Source organism: Myxocyprinus asiaticus, chromosome 33 (assembly GCF_019703515.2).
Source record: "Myxocyprinus asiaticus isolate MX2 ecotype Aquarium Trade chromosome 33, UBuf_Myxa_2, whole genome shotgun sequence".
NCBI lineage: Eukaryota > Metazoa > Chordata > Actinopteri > Cypriniformes > Catostomidae > Myxocyprinus > Myxocyprinus asiaticus.
This window is the reverse complement of record NC_059376.1, coordinates 2,517,021-2,539,009: the sequence shown is the minus strand read 5'-3', so window position 1 is coordinate 2,539,009 and position 21,989 is coordinate 2,517,021. Positions and strand designations below refer to the sequence as shown.

At 37.6% G+C, this 21,989-nt stretch overlaps 1 protein-coding gene across 3 annotated transcripts in view; it reads left to right on the top strand.

Annotated features, from left to right (window-relative positions):
- The window catches only part of LOC127424030 (periphilin-1-like), a 50,738-nt gene that overhangs the window by 964 nt on the left and 27,785 nt on the right, over nt 1-21,989 (top strand). For 2 of the 3 annotated variants that reach the window (XM_051668812.1, XM_051668811.1), the window contains exons 2-5: nt 3,371-3,462; nt 8,884-9,104; nt 16,399-16,445; nt 17,378-17,476. In XM_051668812.1, coding sequence (XP_051524772.1) covers nt 3,371-3,462; nt 8,884-9,104; nt 16,399-16,445; nt 17,378-17,476 — 459 coding nt within the window. Of the gene's footprint in view, nt 1-3,370; nt 3,463-8,883; nt 9,105-16,398; nt 16,446-17,377; nt 17,477-18,427; nt 19,166-21,989 lie in introns of those variants that run through there. The other variant, XM_051668813.1, reaches the window with a different exon arrangement.

Genomic DNA, 21,989 nt, shown 5'->3' with positions numbered 1-21,989 from the left:
ACCATTGTAAACATGTTCACATGATTGATAGATTTGAACAAGCGCGAGCTGTTCGCGCGCGCGATAGTTTTGGGATCTGCTGCAGCTGCTTCACTGTGCTTCCGGTGCATCTGCAGTGCTTATCAGATAATACTTTACATACCTTTCCGTTTTACCTTCCTGTCTTTTAAAAGAACATAAAAATAGTACATCACCCCACCTCTCTCTCTCTCTCTCTCTCTCTCTCTCTCTCTCTCTCTCTCACACACACACACACACCCCACGCACACATGCACACAAATATATTGTGCCCATACATATATTTCTTTCTTTTTTTTTTTTTTTTAATGGATGAGTTGGAGCAGAGGGTAAAGGGAAAGCAGCTTTTTTGCTGTCGTTTTTAATTTCCATCAACTCTAAAGGCAAACATTTAAGCCTCCATCTCACCCAGAGTTTAATATCTCACTTCTACTCGCTCTTTCACTTAACTTGTTTTGAGTGTATTTTACATTTCTGCGATTAAAACATTTGTTTGTGTGTGCAAAACTGTTGTCAAACTTACCAGTATGGTTTAAAAGGTCAATGTATATACTGCACAATTGTATCAATTTGCTTAATGTACGTCTTGTCTGTGGCCTCTCTGTGCTAATAAATACGCAATAAAATGCTGATACTTCCCAAGTCTTCTGAAGCCATATGATAGCTTTTTATTAGAAATAGACCCAGATGTAATAATTTTTTTACTGAGCTTCACCAGTCTTCACCATTGCGCTCTGCCGTGGGGGTTTTCACCCGTCCCGTAAAATATGGGATCGTCCCGTCAAGATCGAAATGTTGCAGGCCTAATGCGGGTAAGGGACCCTCTAAAAAGTCCACACATTGTGCTAAAACGTCCTAATACTGTCGTGGGTGTTGGCAACTAACATTGCAACTAACACCCATGGGTGTAATTAATTAAATAAATATACAGTATGCATGTGCTGCGTGCTGCAAAATGAATGTGTGAAGCTGCTCATATGCTGAAAACACCACATTTTATTGGCATCGCGTGCTGTGCTTATTGTAGTGAATAACAGAAGAGAGCACACATTTACTGTGAAGTGTGCAGCGCCTGCAGACTTTATATTTATATAACTAAATCGCAGCATTTTGCACTTCATTAGTCACACTGGGTCATAAAACCCATAGATATCTATATGTAGATACCTTATTTGCAGCTGTTCTTATGGACTGCAATACATCGGCTCATCCACCATATTGGAAAGGTCAAGAGTTGTCCATCAACACATGAAAGTAAATTGACAGATATGGTCTGTAACAGTCTGGAGTCTTTTGTAGCCAACTTTCAGATTATCTGATTTTCCATAAAAATTAGGCAATATTTTAGATGATATAAAAATTCCTGACTTCACTTATAAAACATTTTTATTTTAATTTTTTTTTGGAGAAAACTGCAAATACAGTCCTCTACAAATGAAAATATCATGGCAAACATACTGAAAATTAGCACTAATTAGAGCTGTTTCCCCACAAAAGCAGTTTATGCTTCTTCTCCATTCACTTGCATTCAAACAGCCCTCCTTGTTGACTGTTTTAATATAGCGCCACGGTTGACATATCCGAACCAGCCAAATGAGGCATCTATGTATGGATATCTATGGTATACCCAAGTCTTATCCGGAACTGTGAAACTACCGTCAAAAACACAGAACCAGAAACACCTTCAAGGCAAAATTAAAGTTTGATTCAAAATAAAAGCTGGACGAGTGTAATTTGAGAAATTGCGACAGAAATATATTACTAGTGTTAAGTAAAATGCATTTCATTATTATTATCGTTATTATTATTATTGAACCTATATCTCACAAGCAAGCATGCTGTTGTAATGAATGTTTGTTTCATTTACAATGTGATTCTCTGTTGTGCAGCACTTTATTTGAAAAAAATAAGAGCAGTGATGTGTTTTAGATTATTTTATGAGGATCTTTACTGAGGCACTTCATATGATACAAAAACTGCAATGGTACGTTGAAAAGTAATTGTTTTATTTTCATTTGATTAATGTTTGGATTCATTTGATTATACAATTTTGATAATGAAATTGAATTAAACTTTAAAACATGGAATTCAGAAATAAATGTCATAGGGTTCTATTAAAAAAACTTTAAGCAATGTTTACTTAATTGATATAAACTTCAAAGAAAACATGCTATGGTTTTAATGTATTATTTGCATTTAAATTTAGCATTTTAATAGGCTTTAACATTTAAAGGAGTGTGTTCAATAATATATTACCTATTTTTTCTGTATTGAAATTGGTATCGAGAATCATGAAATTTTACTGGTATCAGTACCAACTACTGAAATTTTGGTATCATGACAACACTAATAGCGGGGCGTGTTCTCACAATGTAGGCCAATAGGGTAAGTAGTCACAGTGGGAATCGGCTGTTATAGAAGAATACACTTGAATAAAACATTTAATACTAAATGATCTGCAACATACTATATAAAATGTATGATAATGGATTCTCAGTCAAATTTAAACACAAAACAATTCACAAAACTGCAGAAAAAGTAACGTGAATAAAAAATATCCAGTTAAAAAATCCAACATATAAGACATTTATTACCAATACCATAGAGCGTGTTTACTTGATAACCACCAAAATCAGCTTATTCAAAAACACAGCATTTACATGAACCTTCAAATCTTTAGGTTATTTTCTGCTTTTGACATCAATCATCTTCACAACACTTGCTAAGCCAGTAAGAACGCAGGTAAAGCTTTTTCCTTAAACCCTTTATGACCATAATCCAATAAAGGAAAATCGTTTAAGGTGTTAACATGACCTTATACATTGTTGGCTTATTAAGCATAAACGGTATAAGACCGTCATGTAAATGTGCTTACTGTCCTGACTCAGAACACAGTTCAACCTTTCAATTAAAATCTTCCTTTATTAAAGTTGGCCCTTGCCGTAATGTATGCCAGTGTGCCTTTATTGTGTTCACTTGTTTACCCAAGAGCCTTGGCAAAAATATGAAGATATTGGAATTTTACAGTAGTTTGGAAGATGGAATTTGCAAACATTACTGAAATTAAGTTTTGAACTAGGTGTTTGAAACCAACATACAAAACCACTGCTACAGAAAATAAGCATTTGTGTAACTGAACTTATGATTTAGATTTTTTAAACCTCATAGTTACTGAGATTTGGGACAAATTCTCTGTGTGACAACTAGCCCCAGTTTCTCCCACAGTTTAAAATGCTATGATAAATAAGTCACAAGGGGTTAATTTTGTTACACATTTATGAACCGTCAGTTACATTTGAGCTCTTGACTGTATCTGTGAATTTAATACAAAACAATGTATTTATTTTTTCAGAAAGAGAAACGACCCATCCACAGGATGAGGAGTCCTTCACGGTACACCCGCCCTTATCGACCAAGGTTTGGAGGGAAATACTTTCGTCCACGGTAAGAATATGACAAAATCATTGTGAAACAGTAAGTGTAATAACCCCAAATCCGTGTCTGCCTCTTTGATGTTAGTAAACTCATAGACTCACCACACAATGGCTGGAATGAGATGTTACAACACTGCTGCTTCTGCTGCTTTGCATCTAATGCAAAACTCTAATGCAAAAAAGGCAGGGAGGGTAGACCTGGAGAATACCTGAAGCAAAGTTGGCTAGTTGACTAGATAGGGAGTCATTTAGTGCTAACTGGGACAAATTAAACTTGTTATTCCAAACAGGTACAATTCTAGGATTTCAATCATAGGGGGGCTCATCCCCAATGACACTATTAGAAGTGCACATTTAATGTATTCCACTCTTTAGCATAGATAGTGTTTGTTTTTTTACTGTGTTTGCATCATTCAAGAGAGCCAGCTAATATTCATTCAGAATATTGTCATTTTCTATAATAAACACTTATAAAGTTATATAGAAAAACTGGAACCATAAAGAACCATTCAAATATTTGTATTTTTATTTTACATTAATTTACAAAAAAAAAAATAAAAAAAAATGTATTATATAAAATCAATTATTTTGCAACTTCTGTAGATTAAACTACCAAACACCACAAAAAAAAACTATTATTATAATAAATATCACATTTAGCTTGGTCGATCTTTTGTGGAGTGAATTAACTCCTGATGATGTTTCTCTGTATGTCATTAACTCGTGATTCGAGTGTTTTGAATTCGTTCAAAAGAGAAAATCACTCCAAAAGAGACTTTAATTTCAGTAGAATAACCCTGGTAAAATAAAGGTATTATACGATTCGGTTTGATATATACGATATGAGGTTTACGATTCTATATTATCTCGATTCGATGTGATAACACTTAAATGACAAAGTATGACAGAATGTTGTGTTTATTTTTTGAAAAATGATGCACAAAATGCACATTATAATTCTCAACAAAATCAAATTCTTTAAAACACAATAGAAATCTTCAAAGCTTAAATAATAGCATTTCTCATATACCTTCCGTTATAAGAAAAGATCACAAACAAATGTGCCTTCAAAAATAGTGTGCTATTCAGGCTGATCAGGTGCAGAACAAGCTACAGAACTGAACAGAACCTGTCCTAAAAAAGTATGTGAAAGTGTATATATATATATATATATTTTAAATAATTTGTTTTAATTATTATAATCACATTTGAACTTTTTTCAAATATAAAACAACTTTCTATCAATTAATATTATTTCTTGAAATTGTATATATATTAATGATATGAGCTGTGATAGTTTGAAATAATGTGTACAATTTACAAGCAATAACATTATGTTTACATTCATTTGTATAACAAGCGCTATTATGGTACTGTCACTTTAGGGGGCTGAAGCCCTCCTAAACAGAGTTTAGTAACGCCTATGATTCCAAGGCTATTATAGTTTAGCTTTTTTATTTTTAAACTATTTAAAAATGTACTCTCCAGTTTAGTTAAGTTTTAGCGATGGATTTTTTAGATCTTTACTGTTGTCAGTTTTGTATAATTTTCATTTTCATTTATTGTGTTAATTATTTTCAGTTTACAAAATTTTTATTTAATCCTCAAAAGCGCTTGGCTCCAGACGGAGTGATAAAATACAAATACAAACAAGTCTGTGTGCTTTTACTCATGGAAGTTCCATTAAAGCAGCCAGATTAGTGCTTCTTGCATCAAGGAAGCTTTCTCCAGTTTTCTGTTCAATGTGCATCAGACGGTTAGTGCACAGACTGTAGGCAGTCTGTGGATGAGATTAGGGTCAATATTTTGAATCAGAATTCTGGTTTATGTGCTTTAGACTTGTTTACTATTGGTGGAGAACATATGAATGTAAAGTGTGAAATTATTTGACCATTGTCACGACTAACAAGTGTGTTTACACCAACAACATCTTCTGAAATCTGCATACTGTATTTTTAGCAATCACTCGAGCAGCTACAGTATCTATTTTGGTTCACAGATGCATCTATGGACAAGAACTCTTGTGTCTTTCCTGGCAAGTTGTTTTTGTCAGTGCACTGCATCTGTGACGCAGGCAGTTTACAGAGCCATTGCACAGGGATATGTGGCGCTCCTGTAAAAGTAAAAAAAAAAAAAAGAACCCCACAGAAAACTGACTAATGCATGCTTTATAGTTGTGACACTAGCTATGTTTACATGCACCCTTATGATGAGATAAAGGTGAGTTCTGTGGTTTTAAAAGCGTATACAGGCATGTAAAGAAGTAAGTAATGCAACACTGCTAGAGAAAACACACATTTGTGTAATTGGACTTTTGACTATAGTTATTGGAGTTGCTAAGATATAGCCATCATGACAGCGTCCTTGGGACAGCTAGCCCCGGTATAACCTTTAAAACCCTTTTCCAGTTTAAGCAATCACTATAGCAGATATCTACATTGTTGGTCCACAGATAGGTAGCCAAACTGGAATATGCTGTGCCTAATACTGAAATGATATTGTAAGAGCTTTACTGGCATCCTGGAGGCAAAATAAAATAGTTCCATGCACAGACTGCACAGTTCAACACACTCCAATGATTTCAGACATATTAGCTTGTTAGTGCAATTATGCAAAATGCAACTTTTTTACTGTGATCTTGTTAAAGGCCGGTTTATCCTTAAGCGTGAAACCTATGCCTAAAGGCCCAGACATACCCTATGCAAGTACGTGAACGCAGATGCACCTTGCTACGCAAGCTCAATTTCACGCATCGTTGTATTGTGAAATGTGTCAGTGCTCAATTCATAAAACAACGCAAATACTCGCTGCATTCTCAGCGTTGCCACAAGGGGCACTAGTGCGGATTTTCTTCAATCAACAACTGTCATGGCGGACTCCGGCAGCATTCAGAACCTTTTCTAAAAATATATATTACTTCTTGTCCCCAGTCCATTCAAACGAACTTGTTTTTCTCTGTGTCCCTCCCCACTCCTCAACTATCGACTCATCTAACACATCTGGGCTGCATCCGAAAATGTAGGCAGCTGACTTTCTGCCTAATCAGTTAACGTCTTAACTGACAGCTGTTTTGAATGAATGGAACTCTTAAGGAAACTGGTCTCCGAACAGTTTGAAAAGCAATTTATTTTCATCCTGCCTCAGTATACAGCCTCCGAAGGCAGCATTTTCCTGGTTTCAGATGCAGCACCGGTTTATGTGGTCATGCCTAAAAAAATCTATTGCCCTCTTGTGGTCTGAGGTTTGTAACCACTAGAGCAACACACGAGTGCACGTAATGTATGTTCAATGGGACTACACGTTGGCCAAGCGCTCGCGTCTGCGTTTGTGTACTTGCGTGAAGTATGTTTCTGCCTTAAGGGTTCAACATTGTGGTTTGCATTCATAGTTTTGCATTTGTGCTAGTGTATTGAGAGAAAATGCCTTCGTTTCTGAAATAATTATACATTTCATAAATAAAAACAATGCAATTCATGGATTCAAAATTATTTATTCAATTATTGTAGCAGTAAAAACGAGTTCATCAATGTATGTGAACATTTTGAGATTATTTATTATATATGTTGCCTGCAGTCAGGCATATACTATATGTTTGCTCTTGAGTCACTTAAATAATAATACATAAATATTTTGGCATACTTTGACGCTCTGTGCCGAAAAACCCCCCCATCAAATGAATTAATATATAATAATAATTATATAATAATTAACCAGTCGCTTGACCAACACAAAATGTGTCCATTTAAAGCTTAGAAGCTGGACTTTACGATGCATATAGGCAATATATGAACAGGTGATTTTTATTTTGCTCAAAAATGAGAAGAGTTCAGTTTTCATAACTTATGAAATTTGATCATTGACTGTACATCATACTGTCAAATATGAGATCAAAACATTATACAGATCGGAAAGGTCACAGTTAGAATACGATTGTTTCACTCACATACAAAATACATATTGAGAAATAGCACAGAGAAAGAAAGCACAGTTTATAAGATTTGTCTTTTTGTCTCATTTTAATTAAACATAAACAGAATATAAAAACAGTGGATGCTCCTGATTAAAACAAACCCAAATACAATGTGATTTTGTTTTGTCAAATAAAGTGCTGCACAGCAGAGCATCACAGTATTACTGAAATCACGAATGAAAACATTTATTCAGTACTATAGCACTATTGCTTGTGAGATATTGCTTAAATATTATGTAATTATTATTGATATTTTATTTATTATTATTAATTAATATTACAGTAATAGTAATAGCACTCTGTTCTCTACTGTGCGTGATGCTCATGATGCTGTTTTGTCAGTCTATAAGCAGTTGGCTTCACACATTCACTTTGAAGTGCACAGCACATGCAGACTGTATATTTATTTGATTAAATATCAGCCTTTTGTGGTTTAATCATCACACTAGGACACATCATGATTTTAATTTAAAAGTGCATACAAATATGTCAAATTCCATGACATTCCGCATTCTATTCATCTTATTTAGCCCCGCCCGTTTTCAGCATTTAAAATGTGTAGTTGATATGAAATTTCAAACAGGACAGTTCGTATTATTACATATGCAAGTTCAACATTAAAGAAAATTATAATTGTGCTTTTTAAAATTAATTTGTCACCCTACATTTTTTAGAGGCTTAAATTTGATTAAAATAGTTGTAAAACGAACACTTTCACGTGTATGTGTGTCGCACATGTATCGCACCCCTTCCCCTGTCCCGGTTTAACGCTCAAAAAATCTGCTTACCTTAATTATAACGCAGTGGGTGAATGAAATGAGAAGATGGTCAGAGGTGTCGTACAGAGATATTTTTAATGATTTTGTGTTGTCTCTTGGAGTTTCATGAGCACAGAGACACATCAGTATGTCCACAGCGTGAAGATAGGATCTTTATTCATGAATGAAGTACTCTTGTTTTAAAATCTCCCCGCTCTGCTTTTCATTGTTATGACATCCCATGAACACTTTAAAATACTCATGATAACTTTTGACAACTCTATAACTTGTAAATCCACTTCGCTAGCTAATTACACTTTAACATCAATACCACAGAAATCTATATAGAACCGATAGAACAGAAGTTCAGAGACAACATTTCCAAAATGTCTGCTCGCTAGTTTCTTTGGCGCATAAGGTGAAAAGTTAATTCCATTTCCAAGTGTTCTGTGATTCCGTCCGTGTTTTCTGCATCGTGGAAATCATAGGGCCTAGGTCCTATAAGGCCGTTTTTGGAGAGGTTCACATCAGACTACGGCATAGGTTCGCCGCAGAATTATATACTGAAAATCGGACTTAAGCCTTCAGGAAAAATTAGGGGTAGTGATTAAGCCCACCGAGTTTCACATGTGAATAGCCTTCCAATAAAGTGGGTATTAAATCAAAGATAGATTACTCTCATTAAACATCATCTTCCCTTCAGGTTTTTCAGGACTGTTGATGAGCGCTCTTTGCGACGTCCAGGTTTTGTGTTGAGGTATCAGAGGTATCACGCAGGCCAGCACTCCAGACTTCAGCGGAGCAGAGAACACAGCCCAAAACTGCTGCTGAAGCACAGAGCCTCGTCCTCATCCAGTCAGCAGTCTAACAGAGACAAGAACTCTTCCACAGCTGCCAGAGAACACAGTGAACACAACAGCACAGGTGAGCCACAGTGGGGCAGTGGTTTAGGTTTGGTTTAGCTGTATGTGTTTTGCATATGTAGTAATTATTCGTATATGTAAATCTTGTTCAGCAATTTCTATATTCAAGGCTTGACATTAAGTTTTTCTCAGTACAAATTATGATTTACTTGTGCAAAAGTCACTTGTTATTTTTAGTTTTAGTATTAGTGAAAAACAACCCTGTTCTCTTTGGATTCACACTGTACCTGGACTTAAAATTTGATGTTTTCTGGTTGGATTTAGCTGTGATAAGGTGTGAGAGGTGCTGTATATTGTGAGTAGTAACCCGAATCATGGTATTCTGTATGTTTTAAGCTAATCAGACTGCAGACTAAAAGTGCCTTAAACTTTGCCGTTGTACTGACAGTCAGTGTGTCTTGCTTGTCTGCTGTGCAAGATGATAAGCATTCAAGTATGAGATAAACTGTTTCCTGCAATTGTTTTCTTGTATAAATACATTAATACATTAACTCTGGCGCATTTATTATTTGTAAAATCTGTGAGTGCACCTTTTCGGTGTGACTGTATAAGTACATCATCTACCTCATTTCATTTATTAACATTGTGTATTTGTCTCAGACAAGCATTAAAGCAATAATTCACCCAAAAATTAGTATGTGTATGACTTGCATTCTTATGCTGAATACAGTACAGCTTCAAAATGTTGGTCACCATTCACTTGCATTGTTTGAACCTACAGAGCTGAAATATTCATCAAAAAATATTCACTTGTGTTCTGCAGAAGAAAGAAAGTCATACACATCTGGGATGGCATGAGCGTGAACTACCCCTTTAATGTCAACCCCTGCTAATGCATGTTTCTTGCTAGCTGAATCAGAAGCATGAACTCTATTTAAACACTAGGTGGTAGTGTCGTCATATATTTCAAAGTCAGTACATTGAAACACCTTGACTGTAGTGTGTGAAAGGAAGCATTCTGCTGTTTCTTCATCATAGCTTTATAGAATTTCACCTCGAGGCTCAGTCCGTCTGTCATAGCATCTCATTTTAAGATATGAAATCCAGTTTTGTTGGTTTTCACTTCCACTATTGAATGCATTTTCTGATCTATTATAAAGGTGCATGTTACATGATAATTTCACTGCATTTTCAAGTATCAGAAAAGCATTGTGGGACAGCAAGTCTACCACAGGTTTAACATTACTTTACAGATTAAATGAGGAAAAAGGCATAAGAATACAAAAATGACCAAGTACACTGTCAAAAAAAAAAAAAAAGATTTAAATAATTCTCTATTCCATAGTGATCAGTGAGTATAAGAGGAGACTTACCAGCTCTCACAACATCAGAACATCTGTTTAAACAGTAACGGTCTGATTCCAGAAGTAAAAATCACATTTATTTTCACCACAGGGGAAATCATTTTTAACGTTAACTTATAAGCCGTTAAAGACAGACTTACTGTGAGCTTTGAGGTTGTTAATCGATGGTATATGCTCCTGTTGAAGCCATCAGTTTGTGTTATTTCAACTTAATTTTTTAGAAATCATGTTTAATATTGGAATTCCTGGTAGTAAACTGCAGTACCCATGATCCTGAGGGAGAAAATCCACCAATCAGAGAATTGCAGTTAAAGAAAAGTGCACCAAAAGCTTTTTTGTCTCATTTTCATATACTTGTTTTTCCTTCAAATGAAAGTTTGTAATGTTGTGATTCATGTCGAAGCTGTTTGGTTACAGCTCTTTTATGAAATCTCTATGGAAAAATGAATGGGAAAAATACTTCTGGAACCAAGATGGCTGAAAATGTGGGCAGGCACTGTTGTGCTCTATTTGTGTGTTCCTCTATTGTGGTCTGGAATTTTCAGTGACCATTTGCTGCTTTTTTATTGTTTTGCAGTGGAATCTTAACAATAATCACTATGTAATCGTGTAATTATTGTTAGTGAGAAAAAGGAGAACAATTACCTGTAAATATTTTAGTGCATAATAACTGAGTATGCAGTTAGCTTCCAAATACTAGGCTCGAAACAACTATGATGCAATATACTGTATATATGTGTCTTCTGTATCAACACAGTAAGAAAAAAAGGACCTTGTATTCACATGTTAACAAAACATTTATTGACATAAATGAACTGAGAGCTTTTTGTAATAATGTTCCTGAGACTGCATGTATTGAAGAATGGCACACCCCTATTCGCGGTCATTTTTGACCGGAAGGGTTCAGTTGTGTAACCCCCTTTTGTTTATGATAATGATACCATTTCTTCTTCCCTGAAGTAAGAACAACAAAATTATGCAATATTTTTATTTTTTTATGCTATCTTGATCTTATTTACATGTAAATTCCTAAATTTTACCATTATTTTGCATATACAAATAAGCAAATAATATAAAATAAAAAAATTAAGAACCTACACTTCTATTGTCACGTTTATGTGTTTTGTCCATGTTTTGTGTTCATGTCTTTTATTTTGAAAGTTTATTTCCTGTTTCATTGCCATGTCATGTGATCTGTTCCCTCATGTGATCCTCTCTTGTTCCATGTGTTTTGTTCTCATTGGTTTGTGTTCATGAGTCTTGTTATCTTGTTATCAGTTCTGTTATTGCATTGGTTCATGTTTGATTGTCTTATTATTAGTTCAGTTTTGTGATTGGTTGTCTTGTTTACTTGTTACCCATGTCTGTGTATTTAGCCCTGATGTTTGCCATTGTTCAGTGTGAGGTATTGTTTTGTGTAATGTAGCTTAGTCAAGTCAAGTCTGTTTTGGATCCTCGTTTGTCGGATAGCACTTTGTAAATAAACTGCACTTGGGTTCTTCACTTCATCATTGTCTTCGTCTGCCTGTCATTGCCTGCCAGCCAGCGTTACAGAATACCTCACCGACTATGAACCCAGCAGTTCAGCTCCTACGCCTACATCAGGGGAATCGTCCCTTGGAAGAATATGTAGAGGACTTCTGCGCTCTGGCCTGCAGGGTTGACTTTAATGATATTGCCCTCAAGGACTTTTTCCATTTTGGGTTGAATGAGCCGGTCTCCTCCCTGATGCCTGATGGTTGAATTACCCTCAATCTGGCTCAGTTCATTGATTTAGCCCTACAATTGAGCGGTTCACCTTTCACTGTAGGAGTGGCTGAGGAGAACTATGCCTTGTCAGAGCCGTCCACCGTCATGGTCGCCGAGCCAGGGTCCCACGTCATGGTCACTGAGCCAGGGTCCCACGTCATGGTCACCGAGCCAGGGTCCCACGTCACGGTCACCGAGCCAGGGTCCTACGTCATGGTCACCGAGCCAGGGTCCCACGTCATGGTCACCGAGCCAGGGTCCCACGTCATGGTCACCGAGCCAGGGTCCTACGTCATGGTCGCCGAGCCAGAGTGCCACGTCATGGTCGCAGAGCTTGCGCCACCTTCTGCCCCGGATCCTGAGTCTACTCCATGCCATGTCACAGCCACGCCAGAGTCTGCTCCATGCCATGTCACAACCACGCCTCAGCCTGTTCCATGCCATGTCACAACCACACCTCAGCCTGCTCCATGCCTTGTCACAGCCATGCCTCAGCCTGCTCCATGCCTTGTCATAGCCACACCTCGGCCTGCTCCATGCCATGTCACAGCCACGCCTCAGCCTGCTCCATGCCATGTCACAGGCAAGCCGCAGTCTGCTCCATGCCTTGTCACAGCCATGCCTCAGCCTGCTCCATGCCTTGTCATAGCCACACCTCGGCCTGCTCCATGCCATGTCACAGCCACGCCTCAGCCTGCTCCATGCCATGTCACAGCCAAGCCTCAGTCTGCTCCATGCCATGTAACAGGGCAGCCTCGGCCTGCTCCATGCCATGTCACAGCCACGCCTCAGCCTGCTCCATGCCATGTCACAGGCAAGCTTCATTCTGTTCCATACCATGTCACAGGCCCGCCTCTGCTTCACGGTCCAGGCCCGCCTCTGCTCCATGGTCCAGGCTCACCTCTGCTTCACAGTCCAGGCACACGCCTGCCTCTGCCGAACGAGCCAGCGCCTGCCACGGCCAATGAGCCAACGCCCACGCCTGCCACGGCCAACAAGCCCACGCCTACCACGGCCAACGAGCCCATGCCTGCCACGGCCAACAAGCCAGTGCCCACGCCTGCCACGGCCAATGAGCCAGCATTGCAAGCCTCAGCAGCCACGTTATGCCATGCTGCCATTCCTACCTCATCATGCTATGTTACCACATCTGCCACATCAAGTGACCCTGCCTTGGTCCTCCGAGCCTCTGGCTCCACCCTGGCCCTTCGAGCCTTCGGCTACTCTCCGGGATCCAAGTTCCCCAGTTTTGCCCCTTGAGCCTCTCACGGCTTCACCTTTTATTGCCCCACCCCTCGAGCCTCTCACGGCTCCACCTTCCATGGCTCCACCCTGGTCTCATGTTTCACGGCCTGTTTTTGCCAGGCCATGCCCCACGTGCTGTCTCGCCAGGCCATGCCCCACGCCCTGTCTCGCCAGGCCATGCCTCAACGACCCCGCCACCCCCACCCCCCAGCTCCCTATTGAACTCCATGTGTTTTTGTTTGGGCGTCGGGAGCTGCCCCTTGTGGAGGGGATATGTCACATTTATGTGTTTTGTTCATGTTTTGTGTTCATGTCTTTTATTTTGAAAGTTTATTTCCTGTTTCATTGCCATGTCATGTGATCTGTTCCCTCATGTGATCCTCTCTTGTTTCATGTGTTTTGTTCTCATTGGTTTGTGTTCATGAGTCTTGTTATCTTGTTATCAGTTCTGTTATGTCATTGGTTCATTGGTTCAGTCTTGTGACTGGTTGTATTGTTTACTTGTTACCATGTCTGTGTATTTAGCCCTGATTTTTGCCATTGTTCAGTGTGAGGTATTGTTTTTTTTGTTTTTTATTAGCATTTTAAAGTTGATTTGAAGTGTCACTTTTTTGCAGTTAATGTCATTATGCTTGCAATCAAACCTGACCATGGTGTTACAAAGAGAAAATACAGAATAAGCATTTTTCTACCAACAATTTATTTCAAACATAAAAATGTAATAACTCAAAGTAAATGTATAATAATGTCAAGAAACAGAAATGAACTTTCAGAAAATTCAATTAGATTATAAAACAGAATCAGAGTAAACATTTTGCAGTTTCAAACTTTCTATAGTAAACATTTATTTAGCAAATGTGTGTGTGTGTGTGAGAGAGAGAGAGAGAGAGAGAGAGAGAGTCAGATAGCTGTCATCAGCTGGAAAACAACAGAGGACTTGTAATGTCAACAATTACCAAAAGATGGCTGTAGAGCTTCTGCGTGTGTGTGTGTGTGGGAGGGTTTGGGTGGTTTATGAGGAATTTTTTAGGTTACAAACTAGTAATTACAAGGGTATTATGCTGGTTTATGAGGACATTTCTAGTGTCCCCATAATTCAAATCACTTAAAAAACATACTAAACAATGTTTTTTTGAAAATGTAAAAATGCAGAAAGTTTTTTTGTGAGGGTTAGGTTTAGGGGTAGAGTTCGGGGATAGAATCTATAGTTCATACAGTATAAAAATCATTATGTCTATGGAGAGTCCTCATAAGGATAGCCGCACCAACATGTGTGTGTGTCAGATTGCTGTCATCAGCTGGAAAACAACAGATGACTTGTAATGCCAACAATGACCAAAAGATGGCAGTATAGCTCCACTTATTGATGCCCTGGTTCTGTGTGTGTGTGTGTTTGTTCTGCATTGTGTGTTATCGTCTCACCACTTCATTTCTGAGTGTGTATGTGTGTTTAGCATTGTGACTGATTTTTTATTTTTTTTAATAAATGTAAAAAACATAAAAATAAATAACGCTCTGTTATAATCTCATAGGTTCGTTTTTGTGTTTGTGTGTGTGTGAGTGGGTGTGTATGTTTTGCACTGAGGATGTTTTAGAGTCTCACCCTGTAATTTCTGTCTATTTTTTTTTTTTTTCTGCATTGTAGCTGATTTATTGATTGTATGTGACAGATCCAAAAATAAATTACTCTGTTTTTTTGTTTTTTCCCATTCATTTTAAATAGCTGGTCAATTTTGATCACAAATATCAAAGGTGTCGTTTTTTTTTTTTTAATTATTATTATTGATTATTTTTATGACCACTTAGACTTATCGAATAAAGCCCAATTATTTATTTATTTTTTGTATATTCAGATGGCAAATGAGGGAAAAATCAACAAGTCTTGATAAAGGAAACTATTTTTTATTAAATGAGGAAAATGGTCAAAAATGACTGAATATCATATGAGGGTTAAACACAACAGAGGACTTGCATGACACAAATTTATGGTTTCATGTTGTTTGGAGACTTTGGGGGTGAATTAGAACAATCTGGGAAATGCAATGTTGTTCTACCATGCTCTATAAGTTTTGAATCAGGACCCAGATTTCACATAGAACATCAATTTGTGACCCAACACAATACCAACACTGATTATAGCACAAAAGTATTAGCATGATCTGCACAGTGCCAAACATATATGTAAAATTATTACAATGACATGGTCAGCTATTCGTGAGCCTATCAGAACAGACCCACCAGGTGAGAACTCAACTCTTGTTTCTAGAAAACCCTATACATTGTGTGTATTGTTACGTGTTTATGGGTAATTCATACAAAGAAACAAACTATTATTAAAAACTACACTAACAGCAGTCATACGAATCTCATTCATGTGAAATTAATTCAATTTGAATTCATCCTACTTAAATTCTAACTCTAAATAGAATTCATCATTCTGTTTGTTACCTTACATTTTCAAATGCTGAAGTTTAAAAGGCATTCTCAATTCAGTTCTGAATGGTAGACAATGTGACATGTACATTTGAGTGGGTGTGTGTGTGTGAAAGTCATGTGTGCTTGTATGTTTGTGCTGCAGACATGCACGTCTGTTTTTGACTTGGATAAAAATCAGATTTGGCGTGTTGAGAAGCTTTCGCCTCCCCCTCCATCTCACACACTGTTTTGTGCCTGTGAGATATGCGGCAATGATGGTGACTCACTGTGTGTGTGTGTGTACTTATAAAGTGAGAGATTATGAGAGTATGTGTGCGTGTGTGGGAGAGAGCTGAAGGTGTTCTTGTGTGTGTCCACTGTGTATGTGTGTGTGTGTGAGAGAGAGAGAGAGAGAGAGAGAGAGAGAGAGTGAGAGAGAGAGACCATGTTTATATGTGTTTAAGCATCCAGACACACAGCCAGTATATAACACAAAAGCTCAAATGTTGTGAGGCAGATCTTCCACATCACACCCCATGGACTGTCTTAAAGTAACCTCACTCTCTCTCTCTTTTTTTACAGATGTTCCTCAGTCCTCCTCTGCAGACAGACCATCACTGTCGTTTACTGTAAGAAACTCCTCATTCATTTAATTCATTAGAATCACTCTTAAAGGAATGTGCCGGGTTCAATACAACTTAAATGAGTAGTTGCGCAAAAATTTACATTTGCCATTATTTACTGAACCTGATGTCATTTCAAACCCATATGCTGTTATTTTTTCCATGGAACACAAAGTAAACATTTTTGAAGAGGTGCACATCAGGCTACAGCGTAGGCTACACAATAGGTTCAACGCAGAAGTATAAATCGGCCTTAAGGGTGCCATTTAATAAGTGTTATTAGAAGGAATTATGTTACACAGAGGTAAACACTTGACTGTCCCAACTTTTTTGTAGCGTGTTGCAATTATCTGATTTAAAAATTAGTGTGTATTTAAAAAAAAAAATACATTCATAAGGTAAAATGTCAAATAATATGTTGTTGTATTGCTTTAAATATAGCACAGGGTGAATAGAATTTACAAATCACTCCTTTCAGTTTTTATTAGCATTTTCCATCATCTAATTCAGAACTGAGGTTGTATTTTGAAATGAAAGAACAGTGGTGGCACAAACCCCATGTTTTTTGAAACAGGAACTAATTAGATAGTTGTAACAGATATGTTGTATTTTGACTTCAGTTGAATTGATTTTACAGTAAATTCCTTGAATTTTTTGTTGATTGTACTTATTTTAATAAATGTTTAGCTGTGCCCCACATATTGCCCTCAACAGGGTAGCAGGGCTGAAAAATGGCAAACCTCATATAAAATGAATAGAAAATTAAACAGCTCATGTAATATTTAGTTTGAGCTACTGAGCTTGACGATAAAAATTTACTGAAGTTTAAGCACTCCTTTCACTGACCATTTGTTAAAAGAGAAAATAATTTTTCAAGCTCTATTGTGTACTGTTTTCATGTAAAGTGTGTGGTGTGTTTTGTTTGGTGACCCCTGCAGGTGTCACAAGAAGGTCAGGCCAGAGACGCTCTCCCATCTCTGACACGTGCAGCAGCTCGAAATAGAGCCATACAGAGAAAACGGGAGCAGATAGAAGAGGTAAATGTATCTGAAGGATCCATTTTCACTGTATAATAACACACCGTTACTGTGTTAGACTGTGTCATCACTGCGATGTTTGAAATAGAACACTAAACTGTGCTGCATATGCGGTATACTGCCTACTGTTTTTTGTTTTTTTTAATAGTATGTGAAACAATACTCATTATATATCAGTACACATTGCCACATTGTGTCCATCGCAAGGGGTTTCCAGTTACCATCTCAGAAATACAGTTATTTTGTATTTATTTTCCCAATTTTGTACTATTTCCAAATTTTGTGCATAGTATTGCAGCTCAAAAACCTGCTTCTTTTTCACTAACCACCTGCAAGTTTAAGCAGTCGCAATCAGCAATAAAATAGCGCTGTGTCTTGAGATTTAAAAATCATGGTCTCCTTTCTATGTAAATTAGACTCATTATAGATTGTGCTTTATTTACAAAACTCTGTGCTTTTTGCCTGGCGTAGATAACATCACACTATTAACGCTTGAGAAAAACAGGAGGTCAACTGAATTTTATTTAAAAGAGATGTTTGTGTAAATTTTCCATTGATCATGGAAATTCATAAATGTATGATTAAATAACAAAGAAAAGCATTATACTCTTATATATATCAAGATATGCGGTGTTGTCAAGTGCACTTTCAGCATGTTAAAATGATGATTCAGGTGTCTGGATCACAGTAGTCGTCGGTGATGCTGTTGGAAGCCCTTGAAATCAGTTTTCAAAATTTAAAGCCATAAAAAGTCTTATTTATAAAATATCTTAAATGGCAGAACAAATGTTTTTATTGTTATTTTTCAAATTAAAAGACAGGATTCACGGTATGGGCTAATGTAATTATTTAATTGGCAAAGGCTGCATGCTTCAAAGTGAAGATGTGCCATGGTTGCACATTCTCCAAGCACACGGGCAGCTCGTGATACAGTGTTTCCTGTGGTTTCAGAGTGGTTCACAATCAGGCCAGACATTTATCACAAGGGATCGCTGATGATCTGCTGCTGATGAAGTACTACTGTGTTTCTATCATTATATGTTGTAGATGATTATACGATTGCATATTTTATTTGTGGGAGTACTCTGACTTTTAAAAATAATAGGTTCCGGTGTATTTCTGGCTTATTTATATGTAAATATCCCGCGTTATGCAAAAAAAAAAAACAAAACAACAAATTCTGGTTATTATTGGTATTTTGGTGGCACAGTAAACTGCATCTGGGATTTCTTTCTTTTTCAACTCTTGTAGTCTCTAAATATGTGCTGCCCTGTAACAGGAAAGACTAAGAAAATGTTTTACACATTCAGTAAATACATTTTAAAAATTGCCTGCGATTAATCGGTTACCAGCTTTCTTCCAACACCTTATTATCATATCAGCAAAATCCTATATCCTTTGACCTCTAATTCGTATGTATTGATATACTGGTACATTAACCAGTTTTAATATGGTAACACAAGTAGTGCTGTAGTATGCTATTTCGAACAGCATAGTATGTGTTTTGATCCCTGCTGGTAAATTTGTGCCTTAGTTGATTTACACAAGGTACCAAAGTTAAATCTGATTCTATTATACCATTTTTTTCATTGCAATTATCGTAATTTATTTTATTTTTATGAAATCACACAGCACAGCTCATGAGCAGATGACTCGGATACATACAGAATGATAATATACCCCCTAACACACACATACACACACACACACACACACACACACAATCTCTATGGTTACCACGGATGAGGCACTAGGTGTTATTTTGAAGAGATCTGGTAATAGCAGCTCAAACACACACACACACAGTTACCTATGGTTAATACAGGCAAACAGCAGTAATGATTTTTTCACAGATACATGCTTCTTCAGCACACAAATATACATAACTTTGGTTATCAATGTAGAAATGCACAAGATGAAGGATTATTTTATGATTTCTCTGTTAGCAATATAGAACGTTTATATTGACTTGGATTGGCTTATGTAAGATAGTATGTAATGCTTTTATGTAACAGTGACCAAACACTCAATGAGGCAAAACCAAATTGAAGTAATCCACTCAACATACAGTATATGCGTGTTTATATGTATATATACACAACAGTTAGTTCCGGTCCTCGAATCTGATTGGACGAGAGACGTTCCATGAGTACTGATATCTTACACCATTAGCACTCGGACGCTTCACTGTGTGTATCACTTCGCTTGTGTTCATGCCATTCTAAACTAAATTGTAAGAGCAGTGCAGATGTGTTAAGCGCTATCTCTTTACATGTATTTTTGTGACATCCCAGATTTTAGCCAGCAGGTGGTGACAAAAGACATTTTTGTGTGTAAATGAGTCAGCTGAGACAACATGTATTTAGTCAGAGCTGTCAGTCAGTATTTTCATTCATCAGCACTACATGATCGCTCGTATTAATACTACAGTACTAAAGCTAGGAAATAGCTTTAAAAGGCTTTAAACTAACAACTGGGCTCATCACAGCTGAGAGACATAACAGACTGATTAATTACTCAATCTCAAGGCACTTACCTCTTACCGGACTTTCCACATTGGAGAGGACATACTGTTCAAAATGGCGGAGGACATTGTGGTTTCTATAGTGACTTGCGCACCGGCTACCATGAAATAGGGAGAAATACCCCTACTCAGATGGCTATTTTTCCACAGAGAAAATAGGATGCATTTGACCAAAATGGCATTATCTTCAGAATGCTGACTAACATACTACAGCATCTCTGTTTGAGAGTGGCAGCAGACGCAGGTGATCGCACATGCTCCATCTCTCTCTCTCTCTCTCTCTCTCTCTTATCTCACACACACACATACATCATTTCTCCAATAACTTGTTAGAAACAGCCCAAGCCATGATACTAGTTCTAAAGTGACGTTTTTGAGAGGCTTGGATGCATCATTTGGTTTGAACATTCAACGGCAGATTCTGATCTGTCGCATAAGAAAGTAGTTCCATGCACAAATGCATTTTTTGTGACCGTACTCAGTTTTACCTAATTTTTTTTACCTCATTGAACTGTTGTATATAAGCAATATCACACTTGCAATCATGCTATATGGCCCTAAATCAGCACTGCTTTGACTGCCTACGGCTCTCTGCAGTGAGTGGCAGTTCTGTGGATGGAAATGCCTTGTTGATGAGAGAGGTCAACAGAGAATGGCCAGACTGGTTCAAACTGACAAAGTCTATGGTAACTCAGAAAACTGCTCTGTACAATTATGGTGAAAAGAATAGCATCTCAGAAAGATAAATTTGCTTGGAATTTGCAAAAAAGCGCCTAAAGGACTCTCAGATTGTGAGAAACAAAATTCTCTGGTCTGATGTAACGAAGATTGAACTGTTTGGCCTCAATTTCAAGTGTCATGTCTGGAGGAAACCAGGCACCACTCATCACTTGCGCTATACCATACCAACGGTCAAGCATGGTGATAGTAGCATCATGCTGTGGGGGTGTTTTTCAGTGGCAGGGACTGGGGGACTGGGGGACTGGTCAGGGTTGAAGGAAAGCTGAACGCAGCAAAATACAGAGACATCCTTAATGGAAACCGGGTCCAGAGCACTCAGGACCTCAGACTGGGCCAAAGGTTCACGTCCAACAGGACAATGACCCTAAGCACACAGCCAAGACAACGCAAGAGTGGCTTAGTGACAACTCTGTGAATGTCCTTGAGTGGCCCAGCCAGAGCCCGGACTTGAACCCACATCTCTGGAGTGACCTGAAAATGGCTGTCCACCGACGGTCTCCATCCAACCTGACAGAGCTTGAGAGGACCTGCAGAGAAGAATGACAGAAAATCCCCAAATCCAGGTGTGCAAAGCTTGTCACATCATATCCAAAAAGTCTTGAGGCTGTAATCGCTGTCAAAGGTGCTCCAACTAAGTATTGAGTTAAGGGTCTGAATACTTATGTCAATGTGATATTTCAGTTTTTTCTTTTTAATAAATTTGCAAAGTTATGAAAAATCAGGATTTTGCTTTGTTATTATGGGATATGGAGTGTAGATTGATGTGAAAAAAAATAATTTAAAGCATTTTAGCACAAGACTGAAACATAACAAAATGTGAAGAAAATGAAGGGGTCTGAAGACTTTATGAATGCACTGTATATATATAATGTATATAAATATATTAGTGCTGTCAGTCAATTAAAATTTGTAATCATGATTAATCACACAATTTTTCATAGTTAATCACGATTAATCACAGATTGACTAATTGAATTGAAATTACTAGTCCCCACATACTGTAGATTGCATATTCATTGCAATGGGCATTAAATCTCTTAAACTCTAATCCTCCACAATATTAATCAACTGATGGATTGTGGCTATCCACTTTGCTGCACAATTGTGAAGCCGCGTTCATGATTTCCATGAGCTGCATTCATGATCATTTCGTTTAAATGCACGACATGGAGATGAAGAATCACCTGATGCGAAGCAGAGGGTGGTTGCCTTCACGAAGTGCATTTAAAATCATTTAATGCACACCTA